Source organism: Raphanus sativus, chromosome 6 (genome assembly GCF_000801105.2).
Source record: "Raphanus sativus cultivar WK10039 chromosome 6, ASM80110v3, whole genome shotgun sequence".
Lineage (NCBI taxonomy): Eukaryota > Viridiplantae > Streptophyta > Magnoliopsida > Brassicales > Brassicaceae > Raphanus > Raphanus sativus.
Window position 1 is genome coordinate 47,053,256 of NC_079516.1, and position 26,181 is coordinate 47,079,436.

Sequence of the window (26,181 nt, forward strand, 5' to 3'; positions counted from 1 at the left end):
CCTTTTGAATTTTGTTCGACTTTAGTATGTATTTCTTACACCATGGAGTAGTAGTTTTCAAACAAAGGTTCCACCGTCATTAGGTCTGTACATTTTATCTATTAAATTTATCCGATTCATTATTCATTCGATTTGATCCGAAAAATCCAAATATTCGTAAGTTATTGATACAAAACAAATACTAAAAATCAATATCTGTTAAAAAAAAAAACAAATTACAAATAGTAAAAATTCCAATGTTGAATATTAGCTTTGCTCTGTACTTTTACAAATAGAAGTATATCTACAATTAACTAGAGACTTGCAAATGTATAATTATATTCAACTATTATTTTACCATATAAATTTAATAGTTCACTTAAAATTACTTATAGAAGTATCAAAATAATAAAGAAATATAATTTTTTTATAAAACAAACTTTTCTATTTTTATAAAAAATATTTAATTAATTTCTAAAATGTATTGAACATATATATAGTTTCACTAATTTTTTCTTTTTGTTTTATATTATGTAAACGTTATTTTTTGAAAACAAACTTCTATTAGATTTCTTAGGTTTACTTGTATTGAACAAAGCTGACGAGATATTCGTAAATATTTGTAAATATTCGCAAATATCTATAAATTTTTCGAATAGATATCCGAAAAACCAGATATTCATATTTTTCTGAAACAAAGTAAATCAAAAAATTAAATATCTGTAACACTACAAAAAATCACAAAACCGAAATTTACGGTATTATACGCTCAGTGTCAACCCCTAACCATCATATGAGAAATCTCATTCCCATCTAAGTGAAGACTAAAATTTATTCTTCTTAGAGTAAAAGATTTTATTTTTATCCAAACTTCTTGGAAACAAAAAAAAAAACAGTGTGTAAACAATTACTAATACTAATTTGCCCAACCAATTTGATTTAATATCCAACATTTTAAGTTGCACCACGCTAATCACAATTAATGTTGTGTACCAACCGTGTTCGCACCGTTATAACAACAGTAGTGACCAATACCGTTTCAAACTTTGCTGTGAATATTCACATTATATACGTAAAGAAGAAAAGAAAAGAATAGAAAAGAGTGGGGCATTAGGAGCTGTCTTATAGTTGGTAATGTGAATTAAGAAGCTGGCAATACAACTGAAAATGTAGGACAACTTCATACCTCAATCATCAAACCTATTTCAATAGATAATGCAACCCAATCATTTCCTCAAAATATATCCTTATTATACTCTTGACTATGATTGATACATATAGTTATAAATTTTATAATAATGTTGCGTATAAATTTTGTTGTCAAACAAAATCAAGAATTCATAAAGGAAGTCACGTTGTGAGATTCTCATTAGTTGTTTCGCTGGAGGCGTTGAAACGGCCCTCTTAACAGCTCACTTGGTTTCACATTCCTCTCCATCTACGATGATATTCTACTTGCTTGTTATATAAATATACGTTCCTCTCTCTCACAAATATTCCAGCATCAGCAGATAGAAAAATGGCATCGCTCTTGGAGAAGGCAACTTCTGCTCTTAGCGAAGTCAAAGAATCCGTTACAGCCACCGCTGAATCCGTCGGTGCCTCTCTAACTGATGCTCAGAAAACCGTGGCGGCCTCCACTGAAACTGTCACGACCTCTCTAACCGAGGCTGGAGAAACCGCTGCGGCCTCCGCGGAAACCGTCCAGAGGTCTGTAACCGATGCTGGAGAAACCGTTGCAGCCTCCACTGAAACAATCAAGACTGAAGCGGCAGCAGCACCAGAGAAAGTCTCTAATGTGTCAACACAGGTTTGTTTTTTTTTTTCTCGTCACTCTCACATCTTTTTACATGTATGTTGTCTCAAAAAGATATAACATATTGTAACATGACGGTCTCGTGTGTTTAGGCAAGAGAGGTAGTGAACAATGCTTTCTCAAAAGGTATAGAAGGACTCAGCACTTTGCTCCATGGTCTTGAGGAGAAGAAGACTGATATTTCCTCCAAGATCGTTGACGCTGCTACCAAGGCTGTTGCTGGCGCATCGAGCAGCACCACCGTGGCAAGCCGAGACGTTCCTATATCCACAGACAATCAGGTCACAGATTTAAAGCAAAACTGCCTACATTCTCAAAACTCAAAGAAACTCAAATTGTCTCTAAGTAGGAGATAGTAATGTCACTATGTTTTGACAAATTTAATATGTGTCTTGCAGCCTCTGTTAGCTAGTGAGCGTGGGGCTGAGACTACCCCGTGGTGGAAAAATTGTTGTGGAGTTCTTGATCTTCTCAAGACATCTGCTTCAAAATGAAAGGCTAATGCATTTCACCATGAAGGAAGGACAGAGCACTAGAAGAAGAACCTATCCCAAAACAACTTTCGGTTATGTATTTGCTTTCTTTTATATTTTGATTTGTTATTGTGTCCATCTTTCGTTGTTTTTTGTTTTGCTTTTCTGTTGATAATCCTGTTGAGTCTTGATTGTTTACAAGAAGTTGTGTAAGAGCCAATAAACCCCCAAAAATGTAAAATTTCCTTTGTGATGACCGATGAGTGACGGATTCCAAAGAATTTCTAAAAACTAAACAAACATTCACAATAAGTTTCTCAACGTAATTAGAAACAAGACTATATACAAAAGAAAACCCAAATTGAATATTCAATCAAAAAGAAAGGAAAGATGTCAAATAAAAGTAAGAAGAAGGAAAAACAACTTTCTTGTCAACAGGAAAAATAGCTTTTTAACATAAGAACCTTTAAAATCGAAAAAAATAAAATAATAGAAATAAATGTCATTTTAATAAATATAAATAAGAAATATTTATTTTTATTTAAAAAGGATATAGGTTAAACTAAAGTTAAGTAGTCATCTAATATTTTAGGGAATCAGAAGGGTTAGTTAAGATTGTTTACTTATGGAAAAGACTTATATTCATAATTATTTTGTTCCCGCAGGCAGGCAGTGATTGTTGATTTGAGCTTATATATTCTAGTTTGTGTTATCCGTGCGATTTGGCTGATTGTCGGTGGTTTCCAAAATAAAGGCAGAGGATGAGAAATCCTCAGAAGCACAGTCGTCTCTGATTCTTCCCTCATTACCTGAAGATGTCATCATTGACATCTTAGCGTGTTCATCAAGATTCGACTATCCAAAACTCTCCCTTGTTTCCAAGCACTTTCGATCACTAGTTGATTCGCCTGATCTATACGCAAGAAGGTAATGCTTACCTCAACCAATCTAGATTTTCTATAAACTAAATTCAAAACGCTAATCACTAAAGATAATACAAACCCTAACATAAATATCAAAATACGTAAATAGTATATAATATAAAGCATTAGTAAAATACAATAGTAACAAACGGATAGTATATATGTATTTCAACTAATCTGACATGCACTGGTGCTGTGAAGTAGAGAATTGAAGAAGCTCGAATGTAATGCCGTTGCGGTTTGTAGATTTCAAAAACGGAGATGATCGTATTGTAAAAGAAAAACGACTGTAGTTAATAATCGAAGAAATGGTGGGATGGAAGAAGAGCGGTAATAATTGATATTCAAAGAAGAAGAAAGTGAGAAAAAATGGAAAGTAAGTATTTTGATCTTTTATTAACCTGATTAGTTAATACTAAGAGTAATATAGTACAGATTGTAAAAATAATAGAGATACTTTTTTAGTTAGATATTTAGTTATGATTTGTTTTGTAATTATAGAGTCGAGCTTCCCATTAATTTATATGAAACATTCGTTAAAATTAAAGCAAAAAGTAAAATAAAAACAGTTGTTCGTCAATGGGTGAGATTGTTGGATGCCGCAAAACTTAAGGAATATGCTTAGGCCGACTTCTTCTTGAGCCTAAAGGTCTTGTTCGTTTAGGTGTAGTGCGACCTGCAATAAATATATAAAATTTATAAATTTTATAAAGAAATCATGTTATACAATTAAGATATTCCTTTTGTTTCAATATATATATGATGTTTTGGGTGATTGTTTTTATTTTATAATAGATGATGTTTGTACATATGTATGTAACTTTAACTTTATAAAAAATTGTGTAGTCAGTTATATTAAAAATAATTCTGTGATTAACCTTAGTAAACATTAATCCAAACGTTGCATGTAACAATGACTTTTTAAATAATATTATAGAAATTACTTTATTAATATTAATTTCAAATTAGTTACTAACATTGATAAACCAATTTTATATGATATATCAACATACTGTATATTTTATGAAAATAAATTAAATAAACAGAAATAAGTGACCTTTAAAAATATATAGGAAATAAGAAAGATGTAATTCATTTTTTTTTAAAAGAGGATATGTGTTGAGTTAAAGTTAAGTAGTCATCTAATATTTTAGTGAATATAAAATAAATGCAAAATACTTATTTAAAAAATACAAAATTTTACATTATTAAAAGAAAATGGTTATATAAAGATTGTTTTCCTTTTTTTTGGGTCAAAATAGAGATTGTTTTTTTTTTAAATTAAGATTGTTTTCTTATTGGAAAGCTTCTTGTTAAACCCTAGGCATTGCTTTTGTCTCTTGCACGGGGCGGTGATTGTTGATCTGAACTTATATTCTAGTTGGTGTTCTCTGTGTGATTGCTGATTGTCAATCTTTAACATGGTTTCCAAAACAAAGGCAGAGGATGAAAAATCCTCAGAAGCACCGTCGTCTCTAGTTCTTCCCTCACTTCCTGAAGATGTCATCATTGACATCTTAGCGCGATCATCAAGATTCGACTATCCAAAACTTTCCCTTGTTTCCAAGCACTTTCGATCACTAGTTTTTTCGCCTGATCTATGCGCAAGAAGATCCTTGTTGGCCTGCACGGATCACTGTATCTACATTGCCCTTTTTGACATAGACACCGCTTGTCTTTCCCATTGGTATATCCTCTGCCGGAAAGCCAACGGTATTCACTGCTTGGTCCGTGCCCCCTCGCCGCTTCCCTCTATACATTACCCTGAAAGCTCTGTGGCAGTGGGTTCGAGGATATATGTTTTTGGTGGGATTGACCAAACAAATATGACTACAAATGCGTTTTGCATGGATTGTAGATCCCACACGGTGGAAGCCATCCCAAGCATCCCTGTTCCTTTGCTTTGTACATTCGCTGGCTTCATCGACGGGAAAATATATGTTATTGGACATCGCTATCGTGGCAAAAAGAATGTAACTGTGGTGTTCGATATAGCAACACAAGTGTGGGAGCATGCGATGATTAATCCAGAGATCGAGGCAGCTCGCGGAATAAGCTTTGCTTGTGTGGTGATGGCTGATAAAATATACATATGGTATCCTTATGGAAGCTATGTGTACGACCCAAGGGAAAGTAAATGGGAAACAGACGGTATGCTGAATTCTAAGCTTTGGGTGAATGCATGTGTTGTTGATGATGTACTGTACTACCATGATCGGTACGTGAACACCTTAAGAGCTTATGACCCAAATCAGAAGTCTTGGGGAGTGGTGGAAGGCTTGGAAGAATTGTTGGCTGAGGTAATAGGTTCAAAGTGGTCACGTACTGTGAGATATGGTGGGAATATGGCTTTGCTTTTCAGTAGAATAGGTAAGATTTGGTGTACGGAGATTTCGCTGAAAAGAATTGGAGGAGGGCGGATTTGTGGTAAAGCTGAGTTGTGTGATCATGTTTTGACTGGAAATTTTGGAATTAGTATATTTCTAGCTCTTATGGTTTGATGCATGTACTCTCCTTCATATATAACTTGTGTTTTTAATTTAATTTTATTATCTTCTACTCAACAGCTACAACGCGAGCGGCTTGTAGTCTCATTTAAGAGAAAGACTAGATACAACGCTTCAAAAAATTGCAACTACTAAGCATAAAAGGTTTAAAGTTTAATGGATCATGTTAACATAGTAAACCAACCACGTTATATAGTGCCAACGTTTGACACTAAAGTAAACAATTAACAAGACCAAATTCAGTTATAATCTGCAGCATATAAGCTGTCCAGAGGTCTTTTACCCGATGCTGGAGAAACCATTGCAGCCTCCACTGAAACGATCAAGACTGAAGCTGAAGCAGCACCAGAGAAAGTGTCTAATGTGTCAACATAGGTTGTTGTTTTTTTATCACTCTCACATCTTTTTACATATATGTTTTCTCAAAAAGATAAAAAAATATTGTAACATGACGGTCTTGTGTGTTTAGGCAAGAGATGTAGTGGACAATGAAAGGTATAGGAGTCAAATCTTTGCTTCATGGTTTGGAGGAGAAGAGGACTGATATTTCCTCCAAGATCGTTGACGCTGCTTGCTGGCGCATCGAGCAGCACCACCGTGGCAAGCCGAGACGTTCCTATATCCACAGACAATCAGGTCACAGATTTAAAGCAAAACTCTCTACATTCTCAAAACTCAAAGAAACTCAAATTGTCTCTTAGTAGGTGATAGTAATGTCATTATGTTTTGACAAATTTAATGTGTGTCTTGCAGCCTTTGTTAGCTAGTGAGCGTGGGGCAGAGCCGACGCCGTGGTGGAAAAATTGTTGTGGAGTTCTTGATCTTCTCAAGACATCTGCTTCAAAATGAAAGGCTAATGCATTTCACCATGAAGGAAGGACAGAGCACTAGAAGAAAGAACCTATATATCCAAAACAACTTTTGATTATGTATTCGCTTTTTTTATATATTTTGATTTGTTATTGTGTCCATCTTAATTTTCGTTGTTTTTTGTTTTGCTTTTCTGTTGATAATCCTGTTGAGTCTTGATTGTTTTCAAGAAGTTGTGTACGAGCCAATAAACCCCCAAAAATGTAATTTCCTTTGTGATGAATGACGGATTCCTAGCTAAACAAACACTCACAATAAGTTTCTCAAAGCTTTTATTCAAAAAAAAGTTTCTCAACGTAACTAGATAACAAGACTCTTCTATATACAAAATAAAACCCAAATTCAATATTCATACAAAAAGAAAGGAAAGACGTCAAAGAAAAGTAAAAAGAAGGAAAATAACTTATTTGTCAACAGAAAAGGAACTTTTTCTAACAAAAGAACCTTTAAAATCTAAATAAATAAAATAATAGAAATAAATGACATCTAAAAAATGTCATTTACAAAAAAAAATGTAAACAAGAAATATCTGCAGTTATAAAAATATATTTATTTTTATTTAAAAGGAGGATATATGTTAAAAAGTTAGGTAGTCATCTAATATTTTAATGAATAAAATAAATTCAAAATTTACATTATCGAAAAGGGTTATTTAAGATTGTTTACTTATGTAAAAAACATATATATATATATATATATATATAATTCTTATTATGTTACAAAAAAATAATATAATTCTTATTAGGTATACACTGCGTTCCCGGAGGCAGGCAGTGATTGTTTATCTGAGCTTATATTCTAGTTTGTGTTCTTTGTGTGATCTGGCTGATTGTCGATGATTTCCAAACCACCGTCGTCTCTGATTATTCCCTCACTTCCTGAAGATGTAATCATTGACATCTTAGCGCGTTTGTCAAGATTCGAATATCCAAAACTCTCCCTTGTTTCCAAACACTTTCGATCACTTGTTGTTTCGCCTGAGATATACGCCAGAAGATCCTTGTTGGCCTCCACGCAGCACTGTCTCTACGTTGCCGTCTATGACATATACAGCTGTAGTTTTAACCATTGGTATATCCTCTGCCGGAAAGCCAACGACAGTCACTGCTTGGTCCGTGCCCCCTCGACGATTCCCTTTACGTGTTACCCTGAAAGCTCTGTGGCAGTAGGTTCGAGAATATATGTGTTTGGTGGGATTGACCATAAAAATATGACGACAAATGCGTTAAGCATGGATTCTAGATCTCACACGGTGGAACCCCTCCCAAGCATCCCTGTTCCTTTGGTTTGTAAATTCGCTTGCTTCATCGACGGGAAAATATATGTAATTGGATATAGTCCTTACCCAGAGAAGGTTATGCTGGTGTTCGATACAGAAACACAAAAGTGGGAGCATGTGATGACTACGCCAGAGATGAATAAAGCTCTCACAAGAAGCTACGCTTATGTGGTGATGGCTGATAAAATATGCATAATGGATTGTTATGGAAGCTATGTGTACGACCCAAAGGAAAGTAAATGGGAAACAGACTATATGCCGAATTCTACCTATTGGGAGAATGCATGTGTGGTTGATGATGTATTGTACTACCGTGATCGGTTCGTGAACACCTTAAGAGCTTATGATCCAATTCAGAAGTCTTGGGGAGTGGTGGAAGGCTTGAAAGAACTGTTGGCTGCGCCAATATCTTCAAGGTGGTCACATACTGTGAATTATGGTGGGAATCTGGCTTTGCTATTCAGAAGACCAAGTGGGATTTGGTGTGCGGAGATTTCGCTGGAAAGACGTCAAGGAGGGCAGATTTGGGGTAAAGTTGAGTGGTGTGATCTTGTTTTGACTGGGAATTTTGGAACTGGGAAATGTCTAGCTGTTATGGTTTGATGCATGAACTCTCTTTCATTACATAAATAATTTAGTTTATTATGTTCAAATTTTAACGGGCTTGTAGTCTCATTTAAGAGAGACAGTAGATTCGGCTTCAAAAATTTTGCAGCTACTAAGGCATAAAAAGGTTAAAAGCTTTCTGGATCACGCTAACATGCTAAACCAACCACGTTATATAGTGCCAAACGTTTGGCACTAAAGTAAACACTTAACAAGACTAAATTCAATCATACATCTAATCTGCAGCATAGAAGCTGTAATATGCTAGCTATCTAGGGAATTCAAACACATTGTGATAGGGTAGGGAACGAAGAGTAAATGAATGCTATATCATCCTAATCTTTATGGTTATAAGAAACTAATTTCTGGGAAATAGTTTTATTTATTGTTGAGTTTCACGTTAATTATTATTCCATGAGATGTAAGATTCTAACCCCTAAAAATTCTCAATATTTGGTGTGATACAGACTGTATCATACAGTCAAGCAACCTCTTTTGCTACATCTTTGGATACTACCAAATCTTTTGAGACTCTTTCAAAACACAGTTCAAATTCAAAAAGATTAAAAATAACATATTGATTCAACTGGCTAGAGATCTTACTGTTTCACACTCTCCCGATTCATCATATTTATCACTACAAAGACTCATAGCTATGAACAGAATCATATCATCACAAAGATCAGACTTGATCGAACACAAACTCTCTCAACACACTTCTTTCTTCGGCATCAAGCTATGGATCCTCATCACAGCTTCCGCCTCCATCGCTTTTCTCCTCGCTTTCATTGTCTTTGTCTCCTTATGTTTCATCTTTCACAGGAGAAGATGTAGACAAGAGCCATTCAGACTAAGATCAAAGCTTTGTCTCCCTTTGTCACATATTCCTTTAAACAAAGACAGACGATATAACCCGTACAACCGTTGCCCCGAGTATATAGAGAGCGGGAGAATCTCCTCTCATGTTGGATGGTCCTCTGCTCATCTTCCCTACTACACCAGAAGCTTCTCCTCTACCAGCACCAGCTTTGGAAGCTTCACCGTGTTTACGTTCATGGAGATAGAGGGTGTGACAGATGGTTTTGCAGACGAGAATCTGATTGCTAAAGGAGAGTCTTCAATGGTGTATCGTGGAGTCTTGATGGGTACAGTCCCTGTTGCTGTCAAACGGTTCTTCCCCATCTATCAAAGGTTTTTTTTACTTCTTTAACTCTTTTGTCTTAGAATCCTGATATTTTGATATAAGACGAGAGTAAAATAAAATCAGGTATGAAGACAATGATTTCATAACAAGAGCTGAGATGATTGCAAACGTGAGACATAAGAATGTTTTGAGACTCCTTGGATACTGCATTGAAGGAGACGAGAGGTATATACATATATATATATATATATGTGTGGCTTGCGTTGGAATCTTGACTCACAAGTCTGCATAAATTTTAGGGTTCTTGTGTACGAGTATGTTGAGAAAGGAGATTTGCACGAATGGCTTCATGGATCTTCAGGGAAAAACCTACCTCTGACCTGGAGTAAGAGGATGAAGATCATTCAAGGAGTAGCAAAAGGGTTTGATATCTTCTCTTGGTATTTCAAAAATCCATGTCATTTTTGTTGTTGTATCATTATGTTTTGTGTGTTACAGACTGGCGTATTTTCATGAAGACCTTGAACCAAGAATTACTCATCAATACATAAGACCGAGCAAGATTCTTCTTGATTATCAATGGAACCCTATAATACTAGCTATCCCAAGTCACAATGATAGTCCAACGAATTCAACTTTTGTTCCTTCGCCTAATAACCTGGACGAGAAAATCGACGTTCATTGCTTCGGGACTTTGATAATGGAGCTTGTCTCCGGGAGAGTCTCTGAAGACCAAAGCTCACCACATGTAAGAGTCTACATAACACATAGTTTAGCACAAAACGTTTGCTATATGTGGTGTACCTTTCTTAATTAAGCTTCTTTTCAGGTTTATTTGGTGGACTGGATCAAAGAGATGGTGGTGAATCATAAGATAGTAGATGTTCTTGACCCTAGCCTCCCGGAGTTTCCAACATTAAAAGAACTCAAACGGATTGTCTTGATTGCCTTGCGCTGTGTCGATCCTGAAATAGAGCAGAGACCTAAAATGGGAGATGTGATTCACATGCTCCAGCCACATGACTTGCTGCTGAGTAGTAATGTAATTGATGAAACTTTTACTTTGTTGCTTGTTCCCGAAGCTACCTAAAATCAGAGTCCATCTCTTTGTCCGCTCACGTTACTATGTTCTGTCTCTGGTGCAGGCAATAGTACGTAAGCCTCAGAAGGTTACCAGGTCACGCGAGGTCTCTACAATCAGTATCATCGGAACATGAATCCCAAGCCAACAATAGATGATTACTAGTTTTGGAGTTACCATCCCAAGGCATTGTAACGACAGTCGCCTGAGGACGTGTGCCAATAAAATCCATTGTTCTACTTTTCAACCTCCTTCTTTGGCATCATATCTGATCATGCAACTGCCCATTATATTTCTTTCTTTATCACTTAGCTCCATGGTTTTGAACTAAACTTCCTTTGTTCTATTCTACTTCCAATTCATATTTTGAGACATAATTAATTGCATCTAACACAACAAATACAGAACAAAAAGACCTTCACAAACACTCAGCAAAACCACATAAATCAAAGCAAATACATAAATAAAAACCAATCAAATCAAATTATAATTAGAAAAAACTCACACACACACACACACACTCACACTAAACACTCAATTGTACTCTATTCTTCTCTATCTGATTTTTTTTTTTTTGAAACCTTTCTCTATCTGATTGTTGTAAAATAATTTATATTGTGATATGATATTTTATTAAACAACAAGACTTGTATACAAATATGTTTGGGGATAAACGAAGAGAGGCAGTGCCGTAAATAAACACAGAGCAAAGATGACCATGGACGAGTTAGTGCATTGTCTCTAATTCGTTTGCCATGATCCATCTTGTTTTTTCATTTTTTTTTGTCAAGATGGCTCGAACCTAAGACTTCTTTGTAAATCTTTTCATCATCATCTATGATATTTAAAGTTTAGCAAAAAAAAAAAATTAAATAAACACAGAGCAAAGATGACCATGGACGAGTCTGGAAACAAACGAGAAAAAACACACACACTTGATAATCAAATCATATTAAACCAGCTTAAACCGTACTAATCAAATTCACGTAGAAAATAAGAGGCAGACGGGTCCCACTGATAGTCGATAAACCAATTAAATTAAAATTTTGGTCTAGATTATCCATTCAGTGTTGGTTAGATCCGGTTCAGTTAACTGACCATTAAACGAAGAACACGTTAGCTCTTTCTTCACGAACCACATCTGTTACCTTAAAAAAAAAATATCCCCAACCCCTTCCTTCACTCATCTCCCCTCTCCTTGTCCACTCTCATCTGCAATCGAAACAGGTTCTTCTTCTTCTTTCTTTTATGCATGAATCTTACTAGGTTTTGTTCGTAATCCTTCACTCGTTTGCTATCATCTAATTACTTTTTGTTCGATTTCATTACAGATGGCAGCTTCATCTACCTGTCTTGTCGGAAACGGATTGTCACTACACACAACCAAACATAAGCTAATCAAACACTTCCCACGCAGACAGGTTGGTCTTTCCTCTTCAGGCACCAGAACATCAAAGGTTAATGTCGTGAAGGCTTCTCTGGATGTGAATAAACACGAACGAAGAAGAGACTTTCTCAAAGTCTTGTTAGGAAACGCAGGAATCGGTTTGCTCGGAAGCGGCAAAGCAAACGCCGCAGATGAACAACAAGAGGATGCTTCTTCGTCTTCGAGGATGTCCTACTCTAGGTTCCTTGAGTATTTGGACAAGGACAGGGTGAGTAAAGTGGATCTGTACGAGAACGGGACGATAGCTATCGTGGAAGCTGTTGCTCCTGAGTTAGGTAACCGTGTACAGCGTGTTCGCGTTCAGCTTCCGGGGCTAAGCCAAGAGCTTCTCCAGAAGCTGAGGGCTAAGAACATTGACTTTGCTGCGCATAATGCTCAGGAAGACCAAGGCTCTGTGTTGTTCAACTTGATTGGGAATCTCGCTTTCCCTTTGCTCTTGATCGGTGGCTTGTTTCTTCTCTCCAGAGGCTCCCCTGGAGGAATGGGCGGTCCTGGTGGTCCTGGTGGCCCGCTTCAGTTCGGTCAGTCCAAAGCTAAGTTCCAGATGGAGCCGAACACTGGTGTGACGTTCGATGATGTCGCTGGAGTTGATGAAGCGAAGCAGGACTTCATGGAGGTGGTGGAGTTTCTGAAGAAGCCTGAGAGGTTCACTGCGGTTGGTGCTCGGATCCCTAAAGGTGTTCTGCTTATCGGTCCTCCTGGTACTGGGAAGACGCTGCTGGCGAAAGCTATCGCCGGTGAAGCTGGTGTGCCGTTCTTCTCCATCTCCGGGTCTGAGTTTGTTGAGATGTTTGTCGGTGTTGGTGCCTCGAGGGTCCGTGATCTTTTCAAGAAGGCCAAGGAGAACGCTCCTTGCATTGTCTTTGTTGATGAGATCGATGCTGTTGGTAGGCAAAGAGGGACAGGAATCGGTGGAGGGAATGATGAGAGAGAACAGACTTTGAACCAGCTGCTAACTGAGATGGATGGGTTTGAAGGTAACACTGGTATCATCGTTGTTGCTGCAACCAATAGAGCAGACATTCTTGACTCTGCTTTGTTGAGGCCAGGACGGTTTGACCGGCAGGTAAGTGTTGACGTTCCAGACATCAAGGGGAGAACAGATATTCTCAAGGTTCATGCTGGTAATAAGAAGTTTGAAAATGACGTCTCGCTTGAAGTGATAGCAATGAGAACACCTGGATTTAGCGGAGCAGATCTTGCTAACCTCTTGAATGAGGCTGCCATATTGGCTGGACGACGTGCAAAGACTGCGATATCATCGAAAGAGATTGATGATTCCATTGACAGAATCGTTGCTGGCATGGAAGGAACTGTGATGACTGATAGCAAGAGCAAAAGCTTGGTTGCTTACCATGAAGTTGGTCATGCCGTGTGTGGGTAAGTTTGAGAATCAGATAAGAAGCATGTCTTTGCAGAACTATGAAACTTAGACTCTTGGCTCTTTTGCAGAACATTGACTCCAGGACATGACGCTGTGCAAAAGGTAACGTTGGTACCGAGAGGACAAGCGAGAGGTCTGACTTGGTTCATTCCATCAGATGACCCTACCCTCATCTCCAAGCAACAACTCTTTGCAAGAATAGTTGGTGGACTCGGTGGTAGAGCCGCTGAAGAAATCATCTTCGGTGAGCCTGAGGTTACTACTGGCGCGGTTGGTGACTTGCAACAGATCACCGGTTTGGCTAAGCAGGTAGCTCTAGCTTAAAACACTTTCAGCTTCACATTGTTCATACTCGTACATAAATGAGACTATTGGTTATTTACTCTCTGCAGATGGTAACAACATTTGGAATGTCTGAAATTGGACCATGGTCGTTGATGGATTCATCGGCGCAAAGCGATGTGATCATGAGGATGATGGCGAGAAACTCCATGTCCGAGAAGCTTGCAGAGGACATTGACACTGCGGTGAAGAAACTATCGGACAGTGCATACGAGATAGCTCTAAGCCACATAAGGAACAACCGTGAAGCCATGGATAAGATAGTTGAAGTGCTTCTGGAGAAAGAAACTATCGGAGGCGACGAGTTCCGAGCAATTCTTTCCGAGTTCACTGAGATCCCGCCGGAAAACCGAGTTCCTGCCTCAATCCCAACATCAACACCAACGCCGGCTGCTGTCTAGGTAATGAATCTGTATACTTCTGATTTTTCTGTACATTTGTACTGTCAAAACTTGAGCTCTAGAAATATGTGGTGATGTCCCAATACTGTGTAACACAAGTAAATGTTATAAGTGGAATTGGTATATTCACCAAAGCTGTGTTCCAAGCTTGAACAACCTTCTATAGGATTGAATGTTTGCACATTACTTATCCAGATTTGCAACTATAGATTAAAAGGTGTTCTCAAAGCTTTGCACCAAGCGATCATGTTCTGTAAACTTATTTACATATTCTCTCAGTAATCAAACCATAAAAAGCATCAAATTTTAAACCAGAGGAACATCATTGTTCATGTTATCAAACCTTAAGCACGTAAATAGCTTCACGCCACTTCCATAACCATCACCAGCTCTCTCGTTTTACCCTTTCTTCACCCACACCATTGCAGCTGTCTCTATCGGCATTCCAACACGTCCAAGAGGCGAATCATTCTTTCTCGTTAGTGCCTTGAGATGTTTGGTTTCTTGGCCTCTTTGAATAGAAAGATGCTTAAATTGTGTTTCAAAGGCCACCGTCACAGCTTTCTCAACACTTTTGTTTCCCATAGCTTTTTCTTCTTTCTTCTTATAAACTCGAAGCTGCTGATCTTTCACCGGAGTATTGTTCTCCTCCTTCACTGTGCACTCAGGCGTCTTGATTGATCCACACTCTTCCACGTCTTGATTTGCTCTCTCCTTCTTCTTCCTATCATATCGTTTCCTACGCCCCCTCTTCTTCTCCTGTAATCCATCGTCTTCACCTCTCTCGCTCCCGATCGCCGCCGTTTCCTCCTCCTCTTCCTCACCCCGCCTTGCTTCTCCGCCGCCAGTAGATTCGTCTTTCTTACTGTTCCCGCCCCGATGCTTCTTCTGATCGCTTTGATTCAAACGCATCTCATCGAGATCCTCCCGCGGTTTCTTCGGATCTTCATCTATCGTTTGCTGTTCTTCGGCGTGTTGATTACGTCGTCTCTCTTCGTCTTTTTCTTCTTGTTCCTTTCGCTGCTTCTCTTTGATCCATCGCTCCCGGAGCTGAAGGATGGTTACGTAGTTAGCTGGAATCGAAGGAGTCATCTTCCGTTTGACGTCACTGGTCTCCTCCATCCACATATCTTTCTTCCTTCGTCCAAATACATAATTGAAGGAAGGAAAAAGATCCAACGTTGTGGGCCCTTTCGATCCTAGAGGCCTATTGGCCCGTAAAAGGTGACCAATGATATAGTTATTTAGTTAACTCATATTTTACAGTTTATGACAAATAATCCGATATTCTACGTTATCATAACATGTTACATACTTAGATTTCAAAATTAAATGTAAAAGATGTTATATTTGTCAAATTCGGTACCGTAAAATTCGGAATTCAGGTGTTGGAAGACTGAAAAGGTAAAAGAATCTGACACACGAAGACAGATAAATCCTTAAAAAAGTATTTAAATGTGTTATTTAATTTTGTAGTTTGTACAATCTATGATAGTATAATCTTATCCCACACACAGTCCAAGGCCAACATGCGACTCTCCTTTGTCCTCATCTGTCCCACTTCGAACGTGTCGTGTCACAACTTCTCCATTAAAGCTCCCCCGTTATAAAATCATCCAACCATTCTCTCCCCTGTGCGATTGAGCTAAAGAAAAAAAAAAAGAAGAGCGTTATGGCGATGAGAATCCGCAACTTAGCTTCCCGGCGAACGATGATGATGAATAGTAGTCCGATCTCCGGTTTGAGAAGTATGTCGTCTTCATGGTGGAAGAACGTGGAGCCAGCTCCCAAAGATCCAATCCTCGGAGTTACCGAGGCTTTTCTCGCTGATCCTAGTCCCGACAAAGTTAACGTTGGTGTGGTCAGTCTCTCTCTCTACCTGCCTATTACAGATCATTGTTTTTCCTTTGATCTATAAGTAACTTCTCCGGAGAATGTTTTTGAGAATCTCTCATTTCGAGCTGAAAGTCTTAGGAGATGACGTATAATAGATTGCATGCTGGCTTTTACTTTTTGTTGATGAACCTATCTTGTATTACTTATTGTCATTATAGGGAGCATATCGTGATGATAATGGGAAGCCTGTTGTCTTGGATTGTGTCAGAGAAGCTGAGCGAAGGATTGCTGGGACCTCCTTCATGTAAGATTGATTCCTTTTTTTTCTTGGTTTCAAAAGTTCCTGTTCTGTTCATTATTTTACATATTATTCAAAAAAGAGTTTCTGTTCATTTGTTGCAACAAAAAAAAAAAAACTCAAGTTTGTGTAGTTGGTATAGATTATGAATTGTGTAGCTAAACAAAAGAATATGTGTCCTTAGCTCAGTTATGTGACGCTTAATCTGTATGCATCAGATTCTCATCTGAACTAATATCTTTTGTGTTTATCGATTATAGGGAGTACCTTCCTATGGGAGGGAGTGTGAAAATGGTGGAGGAGACATTGAAACTTGCCTATGGGGACAACTCTGAATTTGTCAAAGACAAAAGAATCGCTGCAGTTCAGTCTCTCTCCGGAACCGGAGCTTGCCGACTGTTTGCTGACTTCCAGAAACGTTTCTGCCCCGGTTCACAGATCTACATTCCTGTCCCTACCTGGTCCAAGTGAGTGAGTTTCAATACATTTTTAATCTGACCCATCTACAATGCTAAAACTAAATAGCTTATGTTGTCTCTCTTCTGTCTGTGACTCAGCCACCACAACATCTGGAGAGATGCACAAGTCCCTCAAAAGACTTACCATTACTATCATCCAGAAACCAAGGGTTTAGATTTCAAAGGATTGATGGATGATGTGAAGGTTAGTTAGCATTTAGCAAGACTTCTACTTCCTATATCTTATTCTTGTTGATGATAGCAAATCTAATTCTCTTGAGCCTTTTTTTCCTCATAGAATGCTCCGGAAGGCTCCTTCTTCCTTCTCCATGCTTGTGCTCATAATCCTACTGGAGTCGACCCTACAGAGGAACAATGGAGAGAGATCTCACAGCTATTCAAGGCCAAAAATCATTTTGCATTCTTCGATATGGCCTATCAAGGTTTCGCTAGTGGTGATCCAGCGAGGGATGCCAAGTCCATCAGGATCTTTCTCGAGGATGGTCACCATATTGGAATCTCTCAGTCCTATGCCAAAAACATGGGACTCTACGGCCAGAGAGTCGGTTGTCTCAGGTATAATTATTCATTTTAGATACTCCCAACAACACATCATTAAGCATACTACCCCATACATACATGTTCATTTTGTGAAAATAAAAGGTAAGAAACAGAACATAAACATTACTACTTTGTCTTACTACTTCAGCGTGCTCTGTGAAAATGAAAAGCAAGCCGTGACTGTGAAAAGTCAGTTGCAGCAACTAGCTAGACCAATGTACAGCAACCCACCTTTACATGGAGCTCAGATAGTCTCAACCATTCTCGGAGACCCAGAGTTAAAGAGTCTGTGGCTAAAGGAAGTTAAGGTAACGTTGCCAGTTATCACCATTTTGTTAGTAACTAAAAAAATGGAGAATCTTATCTTGTGAAACACGTTATTTTCCCCATGTTCACTTCTTTTGTGTTGGATTATTCAACTAAAGAATTAGAATGTGATTAAATAGATCATGGCTGATCGGATAATTGGCATGAGAACTACTTTGAGAGAAAGCCTTGAGAAGTTAGGATCGCCTCTATCATGGGAGCACGTTACCAAGCAGGTAATTTTACTCTAATGTTTATTTATGAACATTTCTTTTTATCATACTAACGTAACCACGGGCAAACAGATTGGAATGTTCTGCTACAGTGGGCTAACACCAGAACAGGTTGACCGCTTAACAAGCGAATATCACATCTATATGACCCGTAATGGCCGTATCAGGTACTAACTTCAATTCTCTACTTCTTAATCTTTAATACACTTTCAATTGTTAGCAAATCATTGAGGCTGGTGTTTGGTTGCAGTATGGCTGGTGTTACAACAGGAAATGTGGGATATCTTGCGAATGCTATACATGAAGTCACCAAGTCATCTTAAAGTCATTTTTATTTACTCATCTCCAGCCAAACATTGATTTTTTCTCTTCTTGTCGACGAGTCAATAAGACACGGGAAGCTTTTTCCTCAATTGTTTTCGTGGGAACTGAAAGTTTACCCACAAACAGTAAACTTCTCATCGCATTTTTGTTCTTAGCTGTGCAATAAAACAGAGAATTATGCTTGCAATCGTGGAAGTAATGTTGAATCGATTTCTTTAGGGTAATATATGTTTTCTTCTCCATTTGCTCTTTTTTTTTTTTTCTTGTTTCGGAACAACTTCTTCATAGCTTTTTAAGAATGACAACTCCTCGATTACTGGTTTGGAAATCTAATTTTCAACTAACTTTTTTATTTTGCTTTTATAGTAGAACATGAATACGACGTTTAAAGGAAATTATAATATGATTAGTGCAATACAAACGATAATACTGATAATAGAATCCGATACTGCATCAAATAGATATTGCCATTGGTAATAGCTTTCTATGATAAAACGATAATGCACATATTGTGCTTATTACGTACGCCTAGATACGTTCGGATTAGTAGTTCAAACCAAGGGAACTAACTAATGAGCAAGAGATATCTCATCTGTGTAAGAAGATTAGCAACCTCCTCCTCCACCACCACCACCACCACAACCGCCACAACCGCCTCCATCGCCACAAGCGCAGCCACCGCAGCCACCAATGCAACCGGGATCTTTCTTCTTTTTGGAGCAAGTAAAAACCGCCATGGATACAAGCGTTAAAGATAGAAGAATCATGAAGATCATCACCAAACCATCTCTTAAAGCAGTAGTTTCTTTCATGTCTACCTAGCTGATGAAGAAACCTCTCTTTTCTTTAATAATCTTTTTTTTAATTAATAATCTTCTTACTACACTTGAAACATATTCGACCTTCCATGACATTATAAAAAAGATCAACTTTGAATTTCTCACACCAAAACTTATTTCAATAATTGCGCTAGCTAGTAACCATTAAGGTAATGTATTCAATTCAGTTCTGCAGTTTTTAGGTTTCCTTTCTACTGCTCTACATTTCAGAAACATAATTACAAAAAAACAAAAAAAGGTCTATTACTAGCTAGTAGTAGATAACATATACAGAAGGGCAAAAGAAATAGTGTCACGTGGAATTATGGAGTATTATTGCCATAAATTCTCTGTTAGCTGTACAACCCCAACAAATGAAATGAGACATTTATATCCATAGCTTTTTAGGAACCTTTTATTTCATGATTTAAAACTAAAAATCCCCAAACTTTATTGGCTCATCCCATCTTTTATTGTTGAAATTTACAAGTAATTTGGTGTGCGTAAAACATACAGATCATGCTACGCCTCTGGTATAGGGTTGAGTGTTTCCTGAAAGACCAAAAACGTGTTCAACAAGTAAGCTAATCAATTTGCTAAAAAAACAACAAAATACGTTTGAATTTGAAAATTAAGACACACTAGTTTTACCTTGGAGAAGCACACAAACCCTTGCTGTGTATTATTGGAGGTTTTGACCATAGTTTCCCACTTAGGACTTGCTTGATTAATCTTATTACTATCAGCTCCAAGAGACTGTAACCATGTGAATGAGTTGTTCTTTGTTGGGATTGTTGGCAACGTACGCTTCAACCAAGAATCTGAAGGAGCTTTTGGTAACGGTGGTGGTGGCACAATATGATAACTTGAACGTTGGTGAAGCCTAGAACTTTCGTGATTCATCGCTGTGTACTTTCTCTCCAACTTGGCTTCAAGATCAATCTTCTCCTTTGCAATCTCCACTACCACATTGGCTTGATCAAGACTTGAGAATCCAGTGAGAGCCTCATCTCCAGTGACACTTTGCTCGGTGGCTTCTTCACCGGGTCCAATCAAGTTCTGAACTTCTTCTTTAACAGGAACAACAGCATCTAGTGAAGAAAGCTCCTTGGTGTCTTCTTGTACCTTCTTGTCTAGTGAATGCACAGTATCCACATACAGAGTTTTCTCTGCAACCACAGGAGCATCAGAAGAAGGTTTCCATGTATTATCATCACTAGCCAAGAGCTGACCAAAGTTTCTGCTGACTCTAGTGCGTGAAGTGCAAGAGCTTTCAACTGCTAATGATGACCCACCCTCCTGTGCAACTGATCCATTAGAATCTTGATACTTAGAACGCATACGGCGAACAGAAACACCGCTCACTCCAAAAGAGCTTCTCAAGCAAATCATCTGATCCCCAGCTTTGTTCTGTTTCTCCTTAACCGGTTCCTCTGGCTTGGGAGGTTTCCTAGAAAGAGGTGTCTCTGAAGTCAAGGCCTTAGCCGCAGGCAAGAACCTCCCCATCATTAGATCCTGTGTCTGTCTATCACTAGACAAGGCTCCAAACGGCTCTACTAGCGTCCCACCATCACCACTCACATTACTACAGTTGTAGAAAAACGACTCAGACCTAGAAAGCGTATCGGCTGCAGCATCACAACAACTCTTTGCATCATCCTCCTCCACTCTAGTTTCACGTTTCCTCACTGATGATGCTTCTTCTCGTTGTCTAACTCTCCTCCCAGGAGGAAGCTTTGGCACATAACGTGGCGGCTCGACGAAGCTTTGCGATGAATCCGGTTTGGTTTCGTCTTTCGGTTTTCCCGGTTTGTGCTCCCATTGGAAAGGGACGGTTCCTGGGTTCCTTACGGGACCTGACTTGATATCAGACTTGTAAACCGGTGGAGAAGCAGAAGAAGGAGGAGGGATCTTGTTGGTTAGTGGATCAGAAGAAGATCTTGGTTTGCTCTCGGACTCTGAAGCTTGTGTGGGACGTCTAACTGATAGAAGCGGGCGGTTGAAATCTAACTGCTTCTCTTCCATCGTCAAGCTCACCATTAAACAGAGATCAGCTGTTTCTGCAATAACCATGTTCATCGTTATACCAAGAAACTAGATAATGATGATGATGATGCATAAGCTTTCTTCTCTGACTTCTTGAAAGTTTATCAAGATTTATCTTTTGAGGCTTTAATATTTACCCCACAAAACGTATACGGGTGAGCCCATCAATAATGAATCCGAAAATCATTTTTTTTTCTTTCTTTTCCAATCAAAATATGCCGTTAATAAGAAAAACAGAGATGCACACATACGCGGATAACTAAGCTGAAGATTGAGTTTCTTTTTTTTTTGAAGAAACAGAGTAAGAGAAGAAGAAGAAGAAGAAGAAGACGAGACAGAGAAAAGAATATACACATCGATATGGAAACATAGAGGGAGAGACAGAGAAAGAGGGAGGAGGGAGATACCTCATACCAGTGAGAAAACGCGGGATTGAAGAGACAGAGAGAAGGAGAGGTTACTAGAGAAGATGATTGATTTTGGGAGAGAGGATGATAATAATAATGAAGCGACGTGGTGAAAAAGAAAGGAATATTTATATATACGAGCTCTGTCATATTCTTCTTTCACTTTAGTCCGCGTCATTTAAAAAAAAAAAATTCATAATCTATAAGTTTATTACTTTAAAGTAGGTTTTTTTTTGTTCACACTAAGTTATATTTCCTTTGTGTCTCTGTCATGTGCTTCATATAATAGGGGGGATTTGGGTAGGTATGCATGCTATATGTTCAATGATTTAACTATTCGGGTCGATTAATTACTCTAACTAATGATTAATTCGACATTTCAGAGATTTTCCAGATTTAATTATGAATGGTTGAGGAAAACAATGAATAAAAGTGAATAACTACCACATGTTCTTTAGCTTTCTATGATACAAGATGAGACGATAAGTATATGCTAATCTCTTTAGGGTAAGGTGTATTTTTTTTAAAGAAGCAAATTATGTTGAGTAAAATATGTAGAGGTAAAAAGCATATGTTAAAATGATGATAATTGATAACTCCTAGATTACTGGTAAGGTATTTGGCAACAATAACCTGTGCATTTCTTCAGATTTTGATCTTTTCAAATTTCTAAAGTTTAATAGTAGAAATCTATTTTATATAAAAAGGTACAACTGTCTTTTTTTTGTTGCATAGTGTAAACACGTATCCAGAAGGAAAAAAGAAGAGTGTCGATAAATCCAACTTTCATATAACAAGCGTGTGAATGAGTTCAGGGAACAGATCCACCTTACAAGAATTTTTTTTAACATGATTACAAAAAAAGAAAAACTTAAAAGAGAAAGATAAAAAAAAACAAATAACAAAAATGCAATGATTTATTTAATAACGAAGGGGAGAATATTTAGTGGTGAACAAAATAGGGAATATGGCAGCTGCTAGGTTGTCAGAAAATTATTTATAAATATATACACACTAGTCACCAAAACAAGAAAGGAACCTTTTTGTTTGCTAACATTGGGACTTTGGGGAGTGTAGATATATCATTCTCATATGATACGTTACTCTTTTTTTCCAACTAATGATACGTTACTTAGCATTATTGATTTCAGAAAATTGTTTGTATTTATTATTGTGAGTTCAAAGTTCCAAGTTCCTGACAAACACAATTTATCCACCTCTTACATTTTCTGTGGTAGCTAGTCAAGATCTAATCTAGTCATGTACTCTTTCAATAATGAATTTCATTTTATCAAAAACTCTATTAAGAAAAGGACTATTTCTATTGTATTTTATGAACTTGATTTTTATTTTTTTTAATTATATTGACTCTTATTGATATAGTCATCAGATCTCCATTCTTTCGTCATTAAATCATGTGAGGGGTGGTCATCGTCGGTTACTTCTCATTTGTATTTGGTATTTATTGACGTGCGGAATCCGTGACGGAAGTTGCTCGAATAAATTAAAAACACACACACATTTAGGTAGTCATCGAATGTACGACCGACGTAACTGGTCTTGTGGTCAATTTATTGCAAGCAATTTGTTTCGTAATCCTTGCCTATTCGTATATCTGAATATTAAATTACTAGTAAATATGCTTTCGAACTATAACTGTTTTTATACGTTTTATATCTGAGTTTCAAGATATTAGATTCGAATAGTTAGTTATAAAAAGTTGAGAATATCAGGTGAGTATCACAAGCAGTCTGATCACAAGTACCGGCCAAAGTGATACTCCATAAGCATTTTTTTAGGACAACACAACCACTAAAGCAAGAATCATTGCATGTAATCTGATTGTCTGAAACTATAGTACATAATAAACAGAATAACGATGGTCCAGCGCATGCATGGGCGTTCGATACCCGTTGGAATTTGGATCAGGTATTTCGATTTTTAGTTCTAATTTATATCACATCTTATATACTATTTTTGGACTGAGTTTGGATATCATATCATTTTAGTTTTAATTTGTCTAAAATCATAAAATCCATAAAATAATCATATATCATTCGGACTACAGTTATATCAGATCGGATCGGGTATACCCGAAGTAAAATCTAAATTTTAAAAGCAAAACATTAAAATATATATTTATCTATATAGAATTGAGTATTTAGGATATTTATTTAAATTTTAAATACTTATTCTGAGATATCATATAAAAATAAATATGAAATTGAATATCTGAAGTACAAATTTATGTTTCAAATATTCATATCTAATCTATTAATTTAGGGTCCTACTTTTTATCTACTATTTACAAGTCATAGTAGGACCATTTAATTAATTTTTTAATATGACATATTTGGTTATTTATATTAAATTTTAATAATCGATAAAGATATTAATAATAAATCAACTTTAACAATAAATTAGAATTTTACTTTTAGTTATAACAAAATTTGTTCAAAAATCTAATCAAATCCTGCCAAACATTTTAAATACTTCTTATAAAATAATGCGTTAATTAATTTTGTAATTAGTAGTACAATATAATTATAAGTAATGTTAATAATTTTTCTTCATAAAATAAAGAAAATAAAAATTATCTTATTTTATAAATTTATCATTATAGTCTATATTATAGTAAAATAGAGACGCACTATGAACTAAATATGAAAAAATTATATATGCATTATTAACTTACTTGAAAAATAATTACCCGTAGTTCAATCAGTAAACCCTATAATCCGTAAATAATCTGGTTTGTAAAAGATATATATTCCTCTTTCATATAAAAATTTATATAAAATCGTTGAAAAAGACTTTTTATACTTAATAAAAAAAAGACTTATTGTCATTAGGATCTGATGCTACACCGCTGTTCAATACTTTAGGGGTTCCACTCTATTACATAAGTAGATTCCTAAGATAAAAGCTGTTAACTAAAAACTCGATAAACCCGGTAAAATTTCAAAACCCCCAAAACATGGTATTAACCCATGGTCTGATGCTGATTAACCCGATAAAACCCAAATTTATTTGATAATATTTATAAAAATATTGATTAAACTTTTAATATACTTTTAAATATTACTAAAAATTGAATAAACTAAAAGATATGTGCTATTGACTCTTATAAAAGTTGTATTATGCTATTTGAAAAAACTGAAAAATGATAAAAAATCAAAATTTTATTCATATGACACTGTTAGATTATTATTTTAAATTTATTTTATTGAAAATCTATTAAAATTTTGTTTTATATTATTTTTAGATTTAAAGTCAATTTAATAATATTTTTGTTTAATTGTTTTTATCTTATTTTTAGCCAAAGTTCTTATTTGGTATTAAAATTAATCAAATAATTTATTTTATTGTAAAACAAAATTTTAAATATTTAATTATATTTTTTTAATAAAAAGATATCATCAACTTATATTTTTAATGGTTAATAATATCATATTTATATATTATAATGTATTAATTTATTGATTCGCGATCCAACCACGGTCGATCAAGTGATCCCGAGATCTAGAGAGTAATCTGGTTTAGTGTTCGGATCAAGTTTAAAAACATTGCATAAAACCATTATAAGAAATAGGAAATCAATAATATACAAAACAAAATTAGAAAAATAATTCAATGATTATTGTATCGCTCTCATAGTCTCATGTATGGAAAACGACATAACGGACCTAAGCAAAACAACATTAGGAATTAACAAGTTAGATACCTATTTGTTAAATTAATATTAAAATCTTCAAATTCCTAAAGGGAAAAGGATTTAGCTAAACGATACCCCGGGCTCTATATAAACATCCTAGCGTCCTCTCAAGTTCTCATCAAACAAACTCAAAACTTCATATATCTCTTCCAACCTTGATTTTTTACCCAGCTTTCTCTCATTCCTAATTAAAAAAGAATAAAACATCAATCATGGCTTTGATCAAGAAAAAATCATTCTTCGTTTCTTTAATGATTCTTGTGGCATTCTTCGGAGCTGCCGTTGGAGGCGCTGTCCACAAAGTCGGCGACTCAAAAGGATGGACCATGATGGGCGTCAATTACGACGCTTGGGCTTCTTCAAGAACTTTTCAAGTTGGAGACTCTTTGGTCTTCGAATACAACAAAGATTACCACGACGTCAGTGAAGTCACCCCCAACAATTTCGAGCTGTGTGTACCAACTAATCCATTAGAAAGATATGAAACCGGGTCTGACACGGTCACTCTAACGAAAGCAGGCGTCCACAACTTTATATGCGGATTTCCTGATCACTGTGGCATAGGACAAAAGCTTCAAATAGTAGTGTTACCAGCCTCATTAGGTCCCGTTGCAGCTCCTATTCCTAGACCGGTCCGATCACCAAGCTTATCCTTGTCTCCTTCACCGTCTCCATTGGCTAATTCACCTGTTAATAATGATCCAAGGTACCTGATGGGGCCAGCACCAGCTCCACATAGCGCAGCTTCAAACGCTAGTTCTGGGATCGGATCCTACTTCCTAATTTCTTTACTTCCTTTTTTCATCTTATTTTGATAGACTCGCACACGTTTTGTTTCCTTTTGGTTACTTCTTACTTTGTCGTAGTTTATACCTTTGAGACTCTGTGTTGGAGTTATTTTATCTTCCTTCAATGGTTTTGCATGTT

General features: G+C 36.7%; 7 protein-coding genes and 1 pseudogene across 9 annotated transcripts; 6 read left to right on the forward strand and 2 right to left on the reverse strand.

Annotated features, from left to right (window-relative positions):
• The first annotated feature begins 1,359 nt into the window (after positions 1 to 1,359).
• LOC108809764 (uncharacterized) lies at positions 1,360 to 2,531 on the forward strand. The gene is made up of 3 exons (XM_018581911.2): positions 1,360 to 1,789; positions 1,888 to 2,076; positions 2,194 to 2,531. Exons 1-3 carry the CDS (start codon positions 1,499 to 1,501, stop codon positions 2,287 to 2,289), a joined length of 576 nt encoding a protein of 191 aa, XP_018437413.1. The 5' UTR covers positions 1,360 to 1,498; the 3' UTR covers positions 2,290 to 2,531.
• A 4,872-nt stretch (positions 2,532 to 7,403) lies between these two features.
• LOC108808667 (F-box/kelch-repeat protein At4g38940-like) lies at positions 7,404 to 8,450 on the forward strand. Its single transcript, XM_018580781.2, has one exon. It carries the CDS (start codon positions 7,404 to 7,406, stop codon positions 8,448 to 8,450), a length of 1,047 nt encoding a protein of 348 aa, XP_018436283.2.
• A 612-nt stretch (positions 8,451 to 9,062) lies between these two features.
• LOC108808670 (putative receptor-like protein kinase At2g30940) lies at positions 9,063 to 11,039 on the forward strand (annotated as a pseudogene).
• A 728-nt stretch (positions 11,040 to 11,767) lies between these two features.
• LOC108812338 (ATP-dependent zinc metalloprotease FTSH 2, chloroplastic) lies at positions 11,768 to 14,438 on the forward strand. Its single transcript, XM_018584578.2, has 4 exons — positions 11,768 to 11,905; positions 12,010 to 13,505; positions 13,578 to 13,818; positions 13,902 to 14,438. The coding sequence occupies exons 2-4, from the start codon at positions 12,010 to 12,012 to the stop codon at positions 14,250 to 14,252; spliced, it is 2,088 nt and encodes a 695-aa protein (XP_018440080.1). The 5' UTR covers positions 11,768 to 11,905; the 3' UTR covers positions 14,253 to 14,438.
• A 213-nt stretch (positions 14,439 to 14,651) lies between these two features.
• On the reverse strand, positions 14,652 to 15,380 carry LOC108808668 (conglutin beta 1). Its single transcript, XM_018580782.2, has one exon. The coding sequence runs from the start codon at positions 15,378 to 15,380 to the stop codon at positions 14,652 to 14,654; it is 729 nt and encodes a 242-aa protein (XP_018436284.2).
• Positions 15,381 to 15,829: 449 nt separating this feature from the next.
• LOC108813306 (aspartate aminotransferase, mitochondrial) lies at positions 15,830 to 18,516 on the forward strand. Its single transcript, XM_018585832.2, has 9 exons — positions 15,830 to 16,113; positions 16,307 to 16,392; positions 16,647 to 16,853; positions 16,944 to 17,049; positions 17,143 to 17,420; positions 17,554 to 17,713; positions 17,852 to 17,947; positions 18,017 to 18,111; positions 18,195 to 18,516. Exons 1-9 carry the CDS (start codon positions 15,925 to 15,927, stop codon positions 18,265 to 18,267), a joined length of 1,290 nt encoding a protein of 429 aa, XP_018441334.2. The 5' UTR covers positions 15,830 to 15,924; the 3' UTR covers positions 18,268 to 18,516.
• An 859-nt stretch (positions 18,517 to 19,375) lies between these two features.
• Positions 19,376 to 21,696, reverse strand: LOC108808665 (uncharacterized). 3 transcript variants are annotated; one of them, XM_056989892.1, is made up of 3 exons: positions 21,540 to 21,696; positions 19,738 to 21,146; positions 19,376 to 19,638 (listed from the first exon to the last, which is right to left on the reverse strand). In XM_056989892.1, the coding sequence occupies exons 2-3, from the start codon at positions 21,124 to 21,126 to the stop codon at positions 19,609 to 19,611; spliced, it is 1,419 nt and encodes a 472-aa protein (XP_056845872.1). In that variant the 5' UTR covers positions 21,127 to 21,146; positions 21,540 to 21,696; the 3' UTR covers positions 19,376 to 19,608. The 3 variants fall into 3 exon arrangements, with proteins under 3 accessions (XP_056845872.1, XP_056845873.1, XP_056845871.1); XM_056989893.1 differs by having other exon boundaries at positions 21,547 to 21,642; XM_056989891.1 differs by lacking the exon at positions 21,540 to 21,696 and having other exon boundaries at positions 19,738 to 21,519.
• Positions 21,697 to 25,357: 3,661 nt separating this feature from the next.
• Positions 25,358 to 26,174, forward strand: LOC130496329 (mavicyanin-like). Its single transcript, XM_056988315.1, has one exon. It carries the CDS (start codon positions 25,467 to 25,469, stop codon positions 26,067 to 26,069), a length of 603 nt encoding a protein of 200 aa, XP_056844295.1. The 5' UTR covers positions 25,358 to 25,466; the 3' UTR covers positions 26,070 to 26,174.
• The last annotated feature ends 7 nt before the right edge of the window (positions 26,175 to 26,181 follow it).